General features: G+C 40.1%; 1 protein-coding gene across 7 annotated transcripts in view; it reads right to left on the minus strand.

Annotated features, from left to right (window-relative positions):
* LOC149244420 (uncharacterized) overlaps nucleotides 1-2,820 on the minus strand; it is a 159,702-nt gene extending 156,882 nt beyond the window's left edge. For 2 of the 7 annotated variants that reach the window (XM_089374844.1, XM_089374849.1), the window contains exons 1-3: nucleotides 2,625-2,820; nucleotides 2,366-2,417; nucleotides 2,139-2,285 (exon numbers count right to left, since the gene is read on the minus strand). In XM_089374844.1, coding sequence (XP_089230970.1) covers nucleotides 2,139-2,190 — 52 coding nt within the window. In that variant the 5' untranslated portion in view covers nucleotides 2,191-2,285; nucleotides 2,366-2,417; nucleotides 2,625-2,820. Of the gene's footprint in view, nucleotides 1-2,138; nucleotides 2,289-2,365; nucleotides 2,418-2,536 lie in introns of all 7 variants that reach the window. The other 5 variants (XM_089374850.1, XM_089374846.1, XM_089374845.1 and 2 more) reach the window with 5 other exon arrangements.
* Between the last annotated feature and the right edge of the window lie 16,400 nt (nucleotides 2,821-19,220).

Raw genomic sequence — 19,220 nt, forward strand, 5'->3', positions numbered from 1 at the left:
TCCAGTGGTATCAAATCCTTATATGGTGATCATCTTACAAAGAGAGATCTAGCCTCCTTGGGAAGCCTTTGGTCTAGGAGTATCCCTTGTAATTAGATAATGTTTCCTCCTAGGTCTAGGTCTCCTTACAAGCCTTTCTTGGAGAGCCATTAGCTTCCCTTTGAAGCAGTTGAGCCATTATTTGAGTCTCTCCTTTGAATAGGCTTCGGAAATCACATCATAATTTGCCATTGATTCTATCATTTGAGTGATTTCCCTTATACTGGGACTCCTCCCATCGGTGAAAGTCCGTAAAAAGCATGGGACACTGATTGAGGTGACAGCATTGTTGTCATTTGGTCTAGTAGTTGTCCCTTAGGTACCCCTCCTAGATTGAGTGGTAACAAGATTCATATAGATGCACATGAATGTATATGTTTCTCTTTAAAATTTGAATATTTTATGTGGTTTTGGTCGACCAGATTTTTAGTCTGGTTTTTTTATTGGTTCCAGCCAGTTCCCAGTTCAGAGGGTTTTTTGGTTCAACCACCAGTTCAGTTCCAATAACATTCTCTTCCTTAAATGTCAACTACCAATGAGGGCAGAACTGCTATAGAAGAATTGACAGGGGGTGAAGGTAAATGGGAAGAGGAGACTGTGCACGCAGCCCTATCTCATTGGCTAGAAGATGCAGGCAGCAGAAGTACAATAGAATCAACATTCACTGCCTTGTTTTGTAATAACGGCAGTTGATCTTACTCAAAATGAAGCAATTCCAAGGTGCTGTTACAGATACTCTCCGTATATATTACAAAATTAAAGGAGCCTATGCGATCTTTGAAAAAACAAAAAATAGGCAAAGAAGAGGACAGTAGGGAATATGCCAATATTCCAATGGAGCATATGACTTCTTCAATGGTGCTTCAAACAGTGAGCCAAGCACGTAGAGCTGGTGGAATTCTCATGAAAAGTGATAACCATAAAATCCTGTTCGAGTGTAGTCTTGGATAAGGATCGAAAAATTTTGCTGAAACAAAAGCTGTAGCCATACTAATAGTAGTGAACGTAGCCAAGGAAGAAGGCATCAAAGAGATTAACATTTATGGTGACTCCAAGCTGGTGGTGCACTGATTAAATGACTACAGATCCCAAAGAAACCCAGGTCTTCATAGTAACCTACAGCCAGCAGAAGACTTAAAAATCAGTTTTGAATTAATACATTTTCATCATATCTATCGAAAGCATAACCAAGAAGTAGACAAATTGTACAAACAGGCCTGCATCAAAGAACAGGGTTCATTGGTGATAAAAACCTTATGTGATGGGGTAGAGGAAACCCTCCCATCAAGGTCCATCGATATATGAATAAAGCAGTAGTCAGGTCTATGCAGTTTGCAGAGGATTGGATTACAGTGAGGTATCTTGGAGAAAGCTTGCTGAGGATGATGAGGAAAATGAATTCCTGGTGGTGATATCAGCATGTTAATAATAGGTGCGAGTTTTATTCGCTGTATGTAAATGATGAGCAAGATTTGCTGCTCTTTTGCTTTTTTAAGTCTCACCGTTGGGATAGACTGCAAATGAACTTTGGTAGAGTCATTAAACAGAACATGTATCAACTAGTAAATGAAGTCTCGGCTTTCTGGAAATAAAGTAGTCCTCTATAACTCCAATTGTTAAATGACTGAAAATCAAACAAACGTTAGATATCTATACAAGTTCCCTTTGTGTTTGCAAGAAGAGGCATGAAATTCTCAACTTATGCTTCGGGAGCAAGCTTCAAATGACGGAGTCACAGTAGTTAAAAAGTACTTGGATGGAAAGAGATCAACTCAGTGAGATCTCTATTACGCCCCAGCATCCAAAGAAAAAATTATTTATAGGAAAATCCAAAATATAGTGTGTTTGGACAGGCTGGTATCCTTCAAGAACAAAATCTAAAATTAAATAGCTTTTTATTAAAGTTCATATAGAGCCATTTAGTAATGGTCAATTTAATAATACGGAATTGATTTACCACGGTCCTTGGCAGAATGAAGCAAAGGCGCAAATTAATTGAAAATTTTAAGCATACTTAAACTTAAATACTAATTCAAAATGTCCTTATCCACATGACGAAAATGGACAGGCTACTAGTTGAACCTAGAACTGGGATCTACCTGAACAGCTTCTTGGCCAACCTGAAATATTCATACTCAAAGTTGAGATCATCTTCGACAAAAGATCAGAGCAGAAACCCCACTTTGCAAACGTGGGGCAGAAACTCCACCTTATACTTATAGAAGGCCTGGAGCAGGAACCCCGCTCTGCTAAACAAAATGCAATACCAAAGATCAGTTTTTAAGACGAAGAGCTGATGTGTGAAAATATGCACCACGGAAAATACCTTTTATGACATAAAATCGATAATTCTACTGTGTTGGGAGCCGATAGTGGGTCTGCAATACAAATAAAAATAAATAAAAGACCATGTTCAATAGCAAATTCCCAAATTCTGGCGACGATGACTATTCATTGGCAACAATATATGGAATAAACCAAAGGAAAAAAAAAATACACTGAGCTTAAGATGACCCATGAAAGAAGATGGGCTCTGCCGATGTAGAATCCTTGACCAATGAACCTTACCACTGTAGAATCCTTACCTCGCAATGGTTCAATGGGCCAACTAAGAATTCCACAATTCAATGAATTGATTGCTGGAGAGCGGGAAACCTGCGAACGACAGAGCAGACAGCGACTGCCGAGAGACAAGTGGGCAGCCGCGAAACAAACACTATGAATGGTAGGAAAGTATGGGAACTTTGCAAAGTAGGATTATCTTTTCTTATGAATGCATCTAATGTTCAGGGGTTGTATAACAACTGATGATGGTGTAGGATTACATCATTGGTTCAAATCTCCTTGGATCTGGTTTAACCAAAAAGAAAATTAACATAAATGTACTAATTATGTAATGAGAGTAGTAGCTAGCAATTATTGCTATTCAAATTCTTATTATAATCGACTAACTTCCATTATTACTATTACCAGTGTTTCTCAATTTCCCTCTACTACAATGTTGTTTAACTGACTTTGTATTAATGATATTCATAAGGGTCACTCACTTTATCATAATGTGTATAGTGTGGATTAGGCGTTGTATGGGTTATATTGGTTTTTTTTGGGTACATGGTTTGTTATTTTTATATAATTTTTTTCAAATAATTAAAATTTATTTATCAATTGGTTTTAGTTTGGGTGGTTGGAAAAAATGTTGTTATCCTCCTTACCAAGGTTCAATTCTTGTATATGACATGTTGAGCTCATAATGAGTAATTTTTGCAATGGCTTTGAGTCTTGTTGGTTAAGTAGTTCCTTGAGAACAAAAGCCTTTATATTCATCATATGGATTTAAAAATATGATTAAGTCAATTAAGTTAATGTAATGGCTTTGAGCCTTATTGTTGAGAATTAATTGTCCCTCGTGGACCGGCACTTGCATATTCCTCATATGGAATATAAAAATAATTTCCACACGAAGCGAATTGGGTTGATCTTGGGTGGTTGGGACGAATTCTTATTATCCTCCCCACTTAGATTCAATTCCAACATGTGACATGTTGAACTCGATATTGGGTTGATCTTGGGTGGTTGGGACAAATGCTTATTATCCTCCCCAATTAGATTCAATTTCAACATGTGACATGTTGAACTCATATCGAGTATGTTCTTGTTGTATGGCCTTGAGCCCTGAAGAATATCTATTGCATGCCTATGGACTAGAGAGTGAGGTGCTTGGTTACGTGAAAAAACAAAACAAAACAAAAATAAAACATGACTATAAGAAATTATTTTGGTTGTGCCTTCATTTCTAACTACCCATTTATTAGTTCATTGATGTTATCTTTGAGCATGTCCATATGTTGCATTGTCTCCAAACCATCTATATGTGCCCCACTATCCAAATGCAAAGTACTATTAGCTTATATATCCTATGTACATCCCTCTACTCTCCCTTTTCTTTTAGGGGCTATCCCTCCACAAGTAACCCCCTTTCTCTTAATCACCATCCACCTTATTCTCCTCCTTTACTTAACTTCTCCAACTCTTTTAATCGTGACTCAACGCTACCTTCATCAATCATCCCTATAACGCTCTTTTGCGTTCAAGTTTTGATCTCATTTGATTTAGCCACCATTGGTCAATTATCTTAGCATGTTTTAGGCCTCTTTATACTTACTATTATTCGTATGCTTATTCCATCATGTGTTCCTCCCTTGTGCTTTCATATTTGTGAACATCGTGACTCTAGTAAGATGTTCCTTCACCTATCTTCCTTGTGGTTTCTTCAAGAACCACTTCTCATTTCATGAGTGAGACAAAAAGGTCCATGACTCATGCTATAGGGTTATTCCAACTTTTTAACACAACCAAGTTCTAAGTGTTCTAGGTCACATATTTTCCCTCTCTCCAACGTCAATATCTCTCCAAAATCAATATTGATGGTTCTCTTAATGCCTCCATGACCAGGTAAACATGTTTATAAAAAAAATCGACCTAAAAGATTTCATATAGATCATCAAGCAATATCTAATACTCAAAATGTTGTGGCATCCATCCAAATATGAAGCATTATGTCTAGGAGAAAGGTTGATTTTTTCATCAAACCAATGCTTTAGATCTTTCTTTTGAAGCCACTTTGCCATACTATTGTGATTCCCCACATTTCATTGTGTATCCTTACAGTGGAATCATTTTTGGCTCAATTGAGTAGACTAGGGTCCATGTAGGTGTCCAACATAGGGATTGTGGTCTACAATTGACATATCTATACCTATAAACATGGAAGTTCTCGTGCAAGGTACATTGCTAAGACTTAAGATTATAAAGAAAGGATAATAAATGACAAGCGAAACTATATCTAAACTAGAACATCAATTTCATAATATATACCCTAAAACATTTTAGCAATGACATATCATGCACCCTATATCCTTTTTCATCCACCCCAAGATGTTTAATCAGATCATTGCCATATAGGATTCAGTTAGTGGTAGTTGGGCTAGGGCCAGGAATGAATGGCTTCATAGGGCAGGATCAAGTTGTCTAGTTTCATTGGGCTTTCCTGGAGATGACCCTTTATCCAATATTACTTAAAGATTCACGACACTATATGGTACCTTTCTAATAATATGATAGGATCCCTCCTCCAATATTTAAGGCGAGGGCTTAGGTAGGTTCTGAGTCTAGGAAGGATCTTGGTATGGTAAGATTGGTGGAAATTTGTAACTCTATCCTACCCTTGTGATCCCTTAAGTATAAATTCATAATAGAGTGATAGTTCTTATAGTTATAGATGAGAGAGTACTCATCAACACTACTATAATTTCCTAAAAGAATATATTATGTCTCATTGCATCCAAAATGAGTATTTTTGGATTGGAATCATTAATTTTTTATGTTTTTTATTGTTGGTCTCTACCGCTGATTGAGTTCCTCCTCAAGTAACCACACTTATTTTGGGGCTTGCATCTTCACCTACAAACCTAGGCTCAAAAATCACCAAGTTGGTTGTTTGCTATCTTGTTTGGGATTTTAATTTTCAAATTAAGTTAGTGCCTTATTTAGTAGCATGTCATGTTGTGCAATTTGTAGGATATTGATATGGATCTTTATCTTCATAGATACCTGCCATTAAGGTTAGAGGACTCATGTCTAGCATGGGAGTGTGACCTATGTTTGTGAGGTCTCAACCTGGAACTCAAAGGGATGCCATATTTACTCCTGGTATCTACGTTAATGTTATCTTTCCCACCCAAGGCTCAGTTACTTAAATTGGATTCCTATGACTGATATTGGTTGGATTGGATCATTTGATTCATCACTAAAGGGCCTTACTAACAAGGTGATAGGGGTTGTAGTATTGACAAGGAGCTATGAAAGAGAATCTAACAAAACCAATGAGTACATTCAATTAGGAAAAAATGTAGGTAAATTTGATAAACATGAGAGAGGACTTTCCTTTATTGGGTTGCTAATACTCTTCATATGTTTGAGTATTGGAAAGTATTCACCATAATTGGTTTTTTACTTACCATGCTTTTCCCTGCATTAAAATTGACTTTCCAAATATTAATTATTCCAAGTACAAAGTTTCACACTCAACCAACTACCATATATGGCATGCTCGTGAGTCATATTCACAAGCATGGTGATTATGAAAGAGGCCTTTAATAAAGTGTTTTGAACATTTCACTATGGAAACAATTAGGTGTGTGTTAACTAGGCAATCCCTTCTATGGATATAAGTGATCCCTCTAGTCCAATGAATGGACCTAGTAACAACCAAAACAAATACATGCAAAACTCTCCTGGTTTAAATCAGAATGACATGGGGGAGGAAAGATGGCCTACCTCACTCGTATGCGGTTGATTTTCGATGTCGATCTCTATCTCCTCACTTCCAAGCTCGATCCTCACTATTATGTTGCGAACAAATACCTGCAAGAGAGATCAAACAAAGACAACATAGGAAAAACATAGCATATGCATTCTAATGTAAACCATATGACAGATCAAGGAGCATCATACTAAGCAAGTAATCATTTACACACTTATGGAAAGTAAATGTGCATTATATTAATAATAAACACAAGAGGGAAGCATACAATCGTTGCCTTGATGTTGGAATCCTCCTTCAAGATAGGTTTCCAAGTCCAAGCCAAGACTTCTCATGCTCTCCTTTCTCCTTCACAAATTGGCAGCAATTAGGCACAATTTAGCAGTTGCTTGACCAATCTAATCTAACCAACCATTTGAGGGTGTATGGGAATGCATTTATGGGGAAGTAGATGGAGTTAGGGATCCACAAAGGGCGGAAGAAGGTCCACATATTAAGGGGAAGATCCCTAAAGGTAGGATCAAGGACTCAAAATGGGAGAACTCGACCATATCCTTATTCAATAATAACCAGCTCGTCATTCTTGAGGCTTCTAGTAAGAGAAGCTTTTGCTCCATCAGTGGAGAAACTGCCTGAAGAGGATCAACACTGATTTTCCTATCCAAAGTCGTGCTGTCAGCGCTAGTCACTAGTTATACCAAAGGGTACTAGCACGGGTTTGCCTGCTAAAAGTAGTGTTGAGCTTGCAAATAGGGTTTTTTAACAAGCTCTTCCATATTTACTTTAAGGAATTTCTTCTTCTTTTCTTCAGGGATGCTTTAATCAATGTTTTTCGTGGTGAATTCATTCACAACTTTTGTTGCTTTGCGACATTTTGGTCAAAGTTTGACAACTCAGGCTATGAGACAGCGAGTGCAACAAATTAGTGTATAACAAATGCCCCCTAAAGCATGAAGTCAGAACAAGAAGTGATGGTTGAAGTGATTTACAAGTCAAGGCAAGGACTTTGGAGAGCTACCATTAGGAGTGATCCGAACTTAAACATGAATGCAACAACTTACAGATATAATCATAAACACAGAGATGCAGCAGAAAAACACTTAATTTCATTAATAGAAAAATATTGAACTATGCTTGCAAACATAATGGAAATAAGATAGTTCGGGCGATGATAGCTTATCTCTGAGAAGAGATGTGGCGGCTACATGCCTCTGGATTGTGTTACAATGAGTATTTATTTTTGGAAAACATGAGAAATCCCTAAACAACCAAAACCCTAACCCCAGGAGATGTAACACCAAGAGTTTGTGGGCCCCGTTGGGGTTAGTTGGGCAGCCAACTTCCCAGGGTCGTAACTTGGTCATATTATCTTTGTTTGGCGCGTACGATACCTTGTTGGAAAGGTCTCTATGAGTACTACAGGTTTCATCGTAGGCCCTTTCCTATGGCTACGAGCTTACCGCAGACCCCAAAAAATGTCGTTTAGGGGTCAGAACTGCTTCGGAAGTTCAGGACCTGGAAAATTGTTAAAAATAGTAAATGTTGAAATGAACAAGGAAACAGATGAAACTGACGGGGGGGTCTAGGTGGAATAGGCGGGTGGCCACCAATATCCACCTAGATCATTCCTCCCCCCTTAGGAATCAATGGTCCCCATTGCGTGCAGAGCCTCCGTGAGGTGAGGAAATTTCTGTTGAACCTGATCCCTCGTGAACCACTTGCCCTGGTGAAGGAGTTGGCATGCTTTGACAAGTCTAATTGTATCCTCTATTGGCGAGTGTTCTTGATATGTGTGTTCATGATCTGATTAGTTGTGGCCTATTCCATGCAGTTTGGGTTGAGCTCTGTTGGTGTGAGTTGTTCTACAATGTCATATGTGTCCAACAATGGTGGAAAGTATGGCTGAAGGCGATCTACATTGAACACTGGGTGTAAACCAAGGAACGGTGGGATGCTGAGCTCGAAGTCATTGTCACCGACGGCCTTAGTGATGGTGTATGGTCCATATTGGAGCGGGCGAAGCTTGCGATGGGGCCCAACAAGGCGCTCCTTCTGCAAATGTAGCCAAACTTTGTCACCCACCTGGAACTTGTCCAACACTCGATGTTAATCATGGTGTTGCTTATACTTAGCATTGGCTCTGTTTAATATATCATGGACCTGCTGGCGGATGTGTTGTGTTATCCTCTACAATGTCCTAGGCTGAGGAGGAGATCGAAAGAGGTAACCTCGAACCACTTTTAGTTCAGTAGCTAGCCCTACTGAACCAGAGAGGGATCTCTCTAAGGATTTGTCAATGAATAACTAAAAAGAAATAGGTTTTAGGCTAGATATACAAGTCTTGTTTGAGTATTTGTGAATTTAGGGTTTTTAGTTTGTTGGACTAGGGATTAGAGCAGGTAATTAGGTCAAGGCTTCAAGTATGCAGTGACAAGTATAAAGAGGAGCTAGATATCAGTGTGTTATGGTGAAATTAAAGTGTTTGTCAATGTAGTGTAGTTCTATGAGTTTAAGAGAACATAATGAGCATGTGAAAGCATGAATTCATTAGTTTTGGAAAAAAAGAAACACAAGTATGATTTCCACATAAACAGAGCTTAAATCTAAGATTTTTTGTCTATATAACTGCAAGAAAATTCATAGGAAGAATATAAAGCATGAAAATAGAGATGATTTCCTCAATTAGAAACAGATGGGAAAAGAAAACAACACCATAGACTCACTGAACAAGAATTCCTGAAATATAGCTACAACTGCTCCTGTATTAATTGTAAGAGAACACAAGGTACCAAGCCTCTCCACAAAAGTCCCACCCTTCTCTCTGAATTAGAAATGATACATACAGAATCAACCCAACAACTTCCCCACCTTCAGGAGTCGAATTCCTAAGTGGTGGAACTCTTTCCAAGATTCTCCCAGCAAACACGTAAGAGTGAGAAGGTCAAACACAAACTCTTCTCATAGACTTTGTTTTGAATTTTGCTTCCTTTATGAGGCCTAATTAACCATAAAAACAACATATCATGTCTATTTATTCATGATTACATCATCTAACCTCGAACTACTGCAATTACATCATGAGTTTTGACTTTGACCAAGTCAAACTGAAAAACTAGGAAATTACACAGTGAAATTTTAAATAAAAACTCATAAATTTGCAGAAGCGCAGCACCAACTTTGAGCCCACTTTAAGGTGCCTTCTTGAAGTCAAAATTGAGATCTGAGAGAACGGTCAACTATCATTTCCTGTCTAGTTTCCATAACACCTTGAATTTTTTAAAATGACCCATGGGAAGGCCTTCAAAAACTCATTCTCCCAAGGTGTCTCCAGAAGCGCAGCGCCTGTCAAAAAGAGTGGCAAAATGATGATTTTTGACCCCTTTTTCTCCTTTTTCTCAAAATTTGAGCCCTCTCTGAGAAATATGATGAAATGGGTTTTGAGAGGAGGTCATCATATTTCCAAAAATGTAATCCACTTGTCATTTGGAGCCCTGAGGAAAAATCGCAGTGCCCTAGCCCAATTTCTAAATTTGGCACCAAAATTCTCAAAAAACCAAAAATGCTCAGAAAACCTTCAAAATTGGTCATGAAGTGAAAAATGAGGTATGTCATGCCCTCATGGATGCTTCAGAAATCATATCCAAGTTATCCCTCTCATTTTTTTCCTTTAGGGTTTCCTTTAGCTCGTTTTGCAATTGCTTAAGCTTGATGTTGCAAATCATGTTTGTGGTCTGATAATGATGGGCCGTGTACCTCAATAGTTGATTATCCCTGTTGGCTTTGTCAAGAAGTTGTTCTAAGTTGTTCTTTTACCTTACTTATCCAATACTCTCTATCTTCATTGATATCCAAGGCAATTATGTCTTCCATGTCTAAGTCTTCATCTAGCAGATTTTGTTCTTTCTCTTCCTTCAATGCCCTTTTGAGTCCCTTGGTCCTTGGCTTCTTTTTTCCAACTTGTTTTTCATGTTCATCATGTTCACTAGGCTCCAACACTGCTTTACCTTTGCCTCCTTGCTACAACACCTTGGATTTCTCTTTCTCCATGATGAGTTGTTTGGCCTTAAGCTGACTGTTTTCTTGCTCAAGGAAGGAAATGATGAAATGAGGGAGTTAGGGAAGGGAGATGATGATAGGGGAATTTTGGGAGATGGATAGGGGTTGTAGAAATCTTAGGAAGTTTGAATGGAGTGAAATGAGAGAGAGAGAGATGAGTAGGAGAATTTAAAAACAGTCCTGCTAGGAAATTGTACAAAATAATAGGTATGAGTTAGGGTTTGTGTAAAGGTGAGGTGAACTGAAGGTAAATGAGTTGTTTAGTGAATGATAAGGTAATTTATATGTATACAGAATGTTAATGTTTTCAATGTCATAACTAGCAAAACCCATCATTTGCACTAGTTCGCAGCATGAAATTTCACATAAACCCTAGATGAAGAAATCTCACATTTGCACTTGCTTTGCCAAAGGAAAAAAGTGAGTTAGATGATGATACTTACTTGTAGAATAGCTTAGAAGAGAAAAAGAATAGGAAAGCAAGCTTTAATATAATGTTTGGGCGAGTTTTGGCAAATTTCGGGCTACTCTGTCCCAAGTGTGGCGCAGTTCACAGAAGCACAGCCCACCTCCAGAAGCACAACACAGTTCATAGAAGCGCAACGACGACTTGAAAACCGCTTTTGGAGGCCTTGAACTACTCCAAATTGTGAACTTGATATCTCGTTGGAAATATCTTGAAGTCTGCTACAAGATGGATGCCTCAAGCATGTAATTTGGACACGCCAACAGGGAGAAAATTGATTTTCCCAAGGTCACCTCAAAAACCCAAGATATCTCTGACAAAAGTGCAACGCCAACTTGCAGAGCACTTTTGAATGCCTTCCTTGAGGTTTTTTAGGCTGAAAGTGGTATGATTGGAAATATTATGACGTATACTACACAATAGAGTCCTTAAGCATTGCCAACACCTGCTCCAAATCCCTAAAAAATTATCTTGAAATCAAGTTATCCAAAAGTGTAACAACTCTCCCGTAGCAAGTGTAGTTTGGGAATTTATCTCAAATCATAACACCTGTGCATAAACTAAAGGAGGTTTTTGTTCCTTGGTCTATAATTGACAAAAACCTCTTTCACTTTTGTAAAATTCTTCTCCATTTGGTTAGAAACATATTTTGAAGAAAAAATGTCCCTATGAGAAATGATGAGATGAAGTAGAGTACTGCAGCATTGTCTTATTTGAAATAAAACATTACCTTTACCTTTATTTTGCTTTCCCTAAGCTGCTAACTCCATTTACCCATTGAATCACATGTGGACATGTTTTTGTTTTGACATATGGTATCATGATGACACATGGAGTGAAACCCAAGACCATGACCTAAAATGAGGAATTTAACCATTTCATGACCCAAGACACTTAAATGAAGATATGATACCTCAAAGAAGACCATGACCATGATGAGTGATGAAGGCCATGAATAAGTGAAGGGAGCAGCAGTGACCTAGACACAACATCTAGTGACCAAATTTTTATTTGCAGATTCATTGAAATGACAAAAATTTGACTTCACACCCTAACAACAACTTGTAAGAGCATATTTGATCACTAGTGACTGACATGACTAGCAGGCACTAACATGTTGAATGCACTCAATGAAGTTGTTAGCCCTTTCAACTTTGCACTGAACGTGAGTCGAATCTACCCGAGTGGCTGCAAATGGTATGACCACATCAATGGGGCATAATGGCTGAAATCCGAGCCCTACCTGAAAGGGTTTGTGGCATGTTGAGTTGTGGAGAGCTCTGTTGTAGCTGTGTTGGACATAGGGGAGACTTTCATCCCACGTGCGTGGATGCTTCAAGTTGTACATGCGCAAAATGTGTATGATCATCCTGTTGACAACCTCTGTTTGGCCATTAGTTTGGGGATGGAAAGTCGTGGACTTAGTAAGTTTTGTATCTAGTATCGACAAAAGACTTGACCAAAATGCACTCAGGAATCTATTATCTCGATCTGAGATAATGGACTATGGGATCCCAAAGTGTACCCATACTCGCTCAAAGAAGAGCTTAGTAGTTCCCTTTGCTGTGATACTCTTCTTGAAGGCTTCCATGATGGCCATCTTACAGAATCTGTTGACAACCACAAAAATTCAATCGTTGTCATGCTTAGTAGAAGGAAGGCTGACATGTAATCCATGGAGACAGATTCCCAAGGTCAGCCAGGAGTAGGTAGAGTAGTATACAGGCCTTGGTTCTTGATGGTTGATTTGGCAATGGCACAGGCGGTGCAGGATCTAATGTACTTCCCAACATCCTAACAAAGTTTCAGCCAATAAAAATACTTCTGCAATACCACCATTGTTTTCTCTACTCTGAAATGTCCAACGACCCAACTATAGTGTGCCTCCCAAATCATCTTGGCATGCTCACTTGAAGGAACACAAATGTGTCCCAGGTGGCATAACAGTGCATCCTAAAGGTGAAAATTTGGAACTTGCTTCCCTTCCAGGAGTGTCTGGTATATGCTATTGAATTATGGATCGCTCTAGTAAGGATGCGGCCACCTCAATGTCTCATGCCCACAGGAATCGAGCACAGTGATCAGTGCCATGACTGGTGGTCGGTTGAGGCAATCAAAAATATTATTAGTGCTGCCCTTCTTATACTTAATGTTCAAATGGAACTGTTGCAAATAGGTGGACCATTTTTTATGGCGATCGTTCTGAAACTTCCCTTGCGTCTATATGAACTATAGAAGTCGATGGTCTGTGTGGATGACAGTTTCCTTCCCCATAGTGTAATGCTTCCATTGACGGAAGACCTACACAATGGAATACATTTCTTTGTCATAAGTGGGGTACTTTCAGACTATGTCTGAAAGTGTCTCACTGTGGTAAGCCACTATATACCCATGCTGAGTAAGAACCACACTAATAGCATAGTCAGAGGCATTTGTCTCAATCTCAAATGGTCGTTGCGGGTCTGGTAATGTGAGCACTGGTGCAGAAAAGAGACAATTCTTCAACTCGAAGAACGCTTGTTGTTGGGTTTCCAACCAAAAAAAAAATTCTTTCACTCCGTCCTTGGTGACTTGACTTAAAGGCCAAGTGATATGAGAGAACCCCAACATGAACCTACGGTAGAAATTGGCAAGACCCAAAAGTTGCGGAGCTCTATTAGAGTGGTTGGGGCTGGGCAATCCCAAATGACTTGTATCTTAGATGGGTCAACATGTACACCCTACTCTTCAATTATGTACCCCAGCTATTGAACCTGAGTCAGGCCAAAGGTGAATTTCTCCAAGTTAGCATACAGCTTGTGTTGGTGTAGGTTTTGAAGGACCTGTCAAATATGGTGGAGGTGCTCTTCCCAACTCTGGCTGAAGATCAAGATGTCATCTAAATACACCACCATGAATGCATTGCTGAAGGGTCGCAAGATGTTGTCCATTAGTCTCATGAAGATTGCAGGGGCATTCGTCATTCTGAACAACATGACCAACCATTCGAAAAGGCCCTCCTTGGATTTGAAGGCAATCTTCCACACATCAGAGGGTTCGACAAGCACCTGGTGATAACCTAACTTCAAGTCAATCTTGCTGAAATATTTTTCCCCCTTGAGCTGGTCCAGAAGCTCATCAATCCGCGAGATTGAGCACCTATTCCATACAGTGATCTTGTTCAGCGCTCGATAGTCAATACAGAGCCTCCTGGTCCCATCCTTCTTCTGTACCAATACAATCGGGCTCCCACAGGGTGATGAGCTTGGCCTGATCTGCCCTTTCTACAATAGTTCCTAAATTTGCCTCTTGATCTCACCGTTCTTCACAACAGAGCGTTGATAGATCAGTCCAATGGGCAGTGATGAGCCCTAGGTCAGATCAATGGAGTGCTTGACCTGACAGTGCAGAGGTACCCCCGTGGGTGAGGCCAAAATATCACTATACTCCTCCACGACCTTGTCCATCTGTTGTTGTGTAGAGGAGCTCTGCCTGGAAGCCGTGGCCACAACCTTCTTCTTGCCCTGGGGGCGAATCATAAGGAAAACAAATTTCCTGGTCTGGGAAATGATCTTACTACATTTCTTTGCAGTGATTAAAGAGATGGTGGTAGGCGGGGCTACCTCCGATATCCTATACAACTTATTAGCCAAAGTAATAATCACAGAGCGAGGTCTAGACTCATATACAACATGTCGCTTCCACAAGTATGGTTGTCCTAACAATACATCACAAACTTCAAGAGGAGCAACATCACACAGTACCTCATCCGTGAAGGGCTTGATGTTGTAGAAAAGGTGGCACTACTGGCTGACACAAAGATCTCGTCCTTAGTGGATCCACCTGATGGTGTACAGATGTGGATGTGTTATAGTATTTAGGCCCAGCCGCTTCACGACCTCTGCTGAAATGAGGTTATTTTGGCTCTCGTTGTCGACAATGAACTGCAACAGAGAACCCTTCACCCACATCTGTGAGTGGAAGAGGCACTCCTCCTCCTCTGGATCTTCAGGATCAATATTCTGGATCTTGGTGGTGGCACTAGGCTCCACATCAATGATTTGCTTCCCTTATCGGGTTCTAATTCAGAGTCAGAACTTGCATCTAATTCGGAAGCCTTAAACTCAGCCACCAATGACTACTTGGCCCGACACTCACTTGTAGTGTGAGTGGAGCTCTTATGGAACTCACACCATTTCCCATTTCCTTCTTCGTCTTCGGGGTGTTTTTCTTTGCTTGTGGCTTCGACGAGCTATCCTGGGTAGCATCGCCTTGGCTTTCTCCTTTTTCTGTGGTTTGGGGGCGCCTTTTCCTTTCTTTGGATTTGAAAATCCAAAGTCTCGCTTCTTCTATTTAAACTTATGCTCAATCTTGACAGCGTACCGTTATGCTGTGTCGAGCGAGGAAATGTCTAGGAACTCCATCTTGTCCTGGATGTACTTGTGTAGACAGTCATGGTATTAGAGCACCAAATACCGCTCATTATCCTTCATATCCAGCTTCGTGCGAAGGGTATGGAAAGTATTTGTGAACTCTGGCACATCTTGGTCCCTTCCCTGCCATAGCGTGGTCCATTTTATGTATTTGTCTTCATAGCTCCCGACAGGGTAATATTGTTCCTTGATGGTGTCTTGGAAAGAATTCCAAGTGGGTGCGGCTGAAAACAACGAGGGTTCACTCTTGTCCTTTTTTTCACAGTAGGTTTCCCACAAATCCTTGATGTGTGGGGTGGCTTTAAGAAGTGAAAAAGTAATGTTTTCTCGATTGGAAAATTCAAGAACTGAAAAAAAAAATAAAAAAGAATAAAAATAAAAATAAAAATATATATATATATATATATAATAATAATAATAATAATAATAAATAATAAATAAAAATAAAAATAAAAGATAAAAAATCCTTCCAATAGATTTAACCATTTATCTACAACGTCTGCATCTATCAAGCCTTCGAATATGGGAATATTGAAGTTAACTTGTACCTTAAAAGGAGTGGTGAATCCAAAGTGGTTGTTGGATGAAGATGCATCGCCTGTGGGTAGCCGTCGAAGGATCTGGGCAAAGTTATCCATCATCACGTCCCTCTGTCACTCAAGGGCTTACTCGAATAACATTTTGAAAGGATCTCATACCCCCTTGTCTTCATTTTCTTTCGCCATGAGAGGCAGCCGAGTTTTGTGAGGCTGATCTTGCAATGGTTCAACTAGATATTGTTCCTTGATGGCGTCTCAGAAAGAATTCCAAGTGGGTGCGGCTGAAAACAGCGAGGGTTCACTCTCCTCCTTTTGTTCACAGTAGGTTTCCCACCAATCCTTGATGTGTGGGGTGGATTTAAGAAGGTTAAAAGTAATATTTTCCTGATTGGAAAAGTCATGAATTGAAAAATATCCTTCCAATAGATTTAACCATTTATCTATGGCGTCTGCATCTAGTAGGCCTTCAAATATGGGAATATAGAAGTTAACTTGTACCTTAAAAGGAGTGGTGCCTCTAGAGCGGCTACTGGATGAAGATGCATCGCCTGTGGGTAGCTGTCGAAGGATCTGGGCAAAGTTATCCATCATCGTGTCCCTCTGTCGCTCGAGGGCTTCCTCGAGCAACATTTTGAAAGGATCTCCTACCCCCTCGTCTTTCTTTTATTCCACCATGGGAGGTATTTGGGTTTTGCGAGGCTGATCTTGCAATGGCTCAACCAAATCAAGCCCCTAACTCCTTATACCCTGACCTCGTTGGGAACATGCAAAGAAAAACAGAGAACGAGCAGACCTCTTTGATACCACTGATCCGAACTTAAACTGGAACGCAAAAACTTGCAGATATAATCATAAACACATAGATATAGTAGAAAAACACTTCATTTCATTAATAGAAAAATACTGAACTATGCTTACAAACAGAATGGAAATAAGATAGCTGAGGCGATGGTAGCTTATCTCTGAGAAGAGATGTGGTGGCTACATGCCTCTGGACCGTGTTACAATGAGGCTCAAGGGCCTATTTATTATTGGAAAACATGAGAAAACCCTAAACCCAAGAGATGCAACACCAAAAATTTGTGGGCCTCGTTGGAGTTAGTTGGACAACCAACTTCCGAGGGTCGTAACTTGGTCATATTATCTCTGTTTGGTGCGTACAATACCTTGTTGGAAAGGTCTCTATGAGTACTAGAGGTTTTTCGGTAGGCACATTCCTATGGCTATGGGCCTGTCGTAGACCCAAAAAAAATGTCGTTTAGGGGATCAAAACTGCTCCGGAAGTTCACGACTCGAAAAACTACTAAAAATAGTAAATACTGAAATGAAGAAGGAAACAGATGAAACTATTGATTTGGGGTAGCATCAGATGTGCTCAAGCCATGAAAATTGGTGGAGACGCTAAAGAACATGAGATCTCCAAGACCCAGAAATGGTTTGGGAAGATTCTAACTGGTTTGGGAGATATTAAAATAATTAATATTTTTAATGGAGTTCCTAAGTCTAAACTTAGGAAAATAAAATATTAATGGGTATTAATATAAAACTGGGTTAGAAGGTTCCAAAAGTCATGGATCAAGCCAAATCTAATCTTAGTCGTTGGTTAGATATTTAATCTCGACCGTTGGAGGACCAACGAGAAAAGTATAAGAAGAGGCTTTAAGGTCAGTTGGAGAACACACCAGAGTGATCAGTCATTCTTTTTGCTAGACCGGGGTTGCTAAGCAAAAGTGAATCAGTAATCAGCAACGAGGGACAGTGAGTACTGGACAGAGAGGCAGAGACAGTACTAAGAGACTAGTGCAGAAGTAGGGAGAGCGAGAGCAGCAGCCAGTTCAGGCCACACAAAGCCCAACAGAGACAACGCAAAGGCCAGAGGGATTGCGTCATCCACGCAGAGGCTGCTGGAGTGACGCAGAGGGTCCCAGAGGATGTGCAGTGCCTTAGAGGGCTGATGCGGAGGGTCCTGGGGCTGATGCAGGTCAGTAGGAGGCTGACGCAAAGGCTAGAAGGGCCAGCGTTGAGCTTCAGTTGTGCCGAAGAGAATTTCATGCAACAGGTTTTCTCAATACCTGTTTCTGAATATAGAGGTATTGTTGCCGTGTATTTTTCTTTATCAAGTTAGTCGGTTAAGCACCCAGTTGTACTCAAGGAAATACTACATAATAATAAACCTTTTGAATAGCTGCACCTATTTTCCCGCATTGGGTTTTTCTGGGGACATTTCTCCAAAAATAACGGTGTCACTTGTGTGTTTGTTTTCTTTCAGTTGATGATCTGTAGATGTTGTGACTGTATTGTGTTTATTTTGGTATTTAAATGTTTTAAATAACTTGTTCATAATTTACAAGTAGAAGAAATAAACCAACATAATACAAATTAATTTTCTAACGGATAGACTTAGAAAGTTCAACTTGGTATCAGAGGGTGGTTGCAGATCACATGAGAGCTGAAGGCCTCAACTGAGCAGAGTATTTGCAGCAGAATCAGCTGTCTCGAGTGACAGTATCTGATCCTTGCAGAAGCGACAGAGGAGGGTTGATGCAGAGGACTGTGTCATCAACCTGGGCCAGAGAGAGGCCAGCGTAAACGCTGTGGAGGGAAGAGAGAGGCTCACGCAAAGGCCAAGAGGTCTGACGCTGTTGGTTGAGGGAGTTGTTTTGCAGGAGTGAAGCTTGTTGGTTATTGTGGTTAGAACAATACCTAATAAGGAAAGACCAAGGTAGAGGAAGTTGTTGCTGAGGCAGATTTCTAGCCAAGGAATCTGGATCAGTATTGCAGTTGCACAGACGATTGGAGAGGGGCAACTTAACAGTTGGTAGAAGGATTTCCAGGAGGGAAATCATGACTCAGAGGAAGTCCAGAAGAGAAATTCTAGACGAGAAGTAGAGAGACTTGGAGGAGTCAATAGAAGAGCAACGAGATGGCCATGAATGGGCTGAGAGATCAGGACAGGCTGGACAGAGCGTCCAAATTTGTGGTCTGGAAGGCCAGGATCTTGTCCATTCTAGACAAAGATTGTATCAAGGGCTTCACCTTGAGAGTGATGGTTATCCTAGTTGACCCGGTATCTAATGAAAGGTACGAGGAGGCAATGGCTAAGGAAAAGTGTATCATCCTTGATGGGGTCAAGGATCATGTGGTTCCACATATTGCCGAGAAGGAAACGAAAAAGGAGATGTGGGATACTTTGAAGACATTGTACCAACATACTTCCTTGCATAGGAAGATTCTCCTGGAGAATCAACTAAGGTCATACCAGATGCAGAAGGGAGAGTAGATAGATGTCTTCCTCGGTCGTTTGAAGGAGATCCGTGACTAGCTAACTTCCATAAGTGCCACGCCGGATCAGGTGTTGATGGTAAGGACCACACTTAATGTAATCT

This window comes from Pinus tabuliformis, chromosome 8, assembly GCF_031772625.1.
Source record: "Pinus tabuliformis cultivar Carrire ecotype Pingquan chromosome 8, CPIR1, whole genome shotgun sequence".
Lineage (NCBI taxonomy): Eukaryota > Viridiplantae > Streptophyta > Pinopsida > Pinales > Pinaceae > Pinus > Pinus tabuliformis.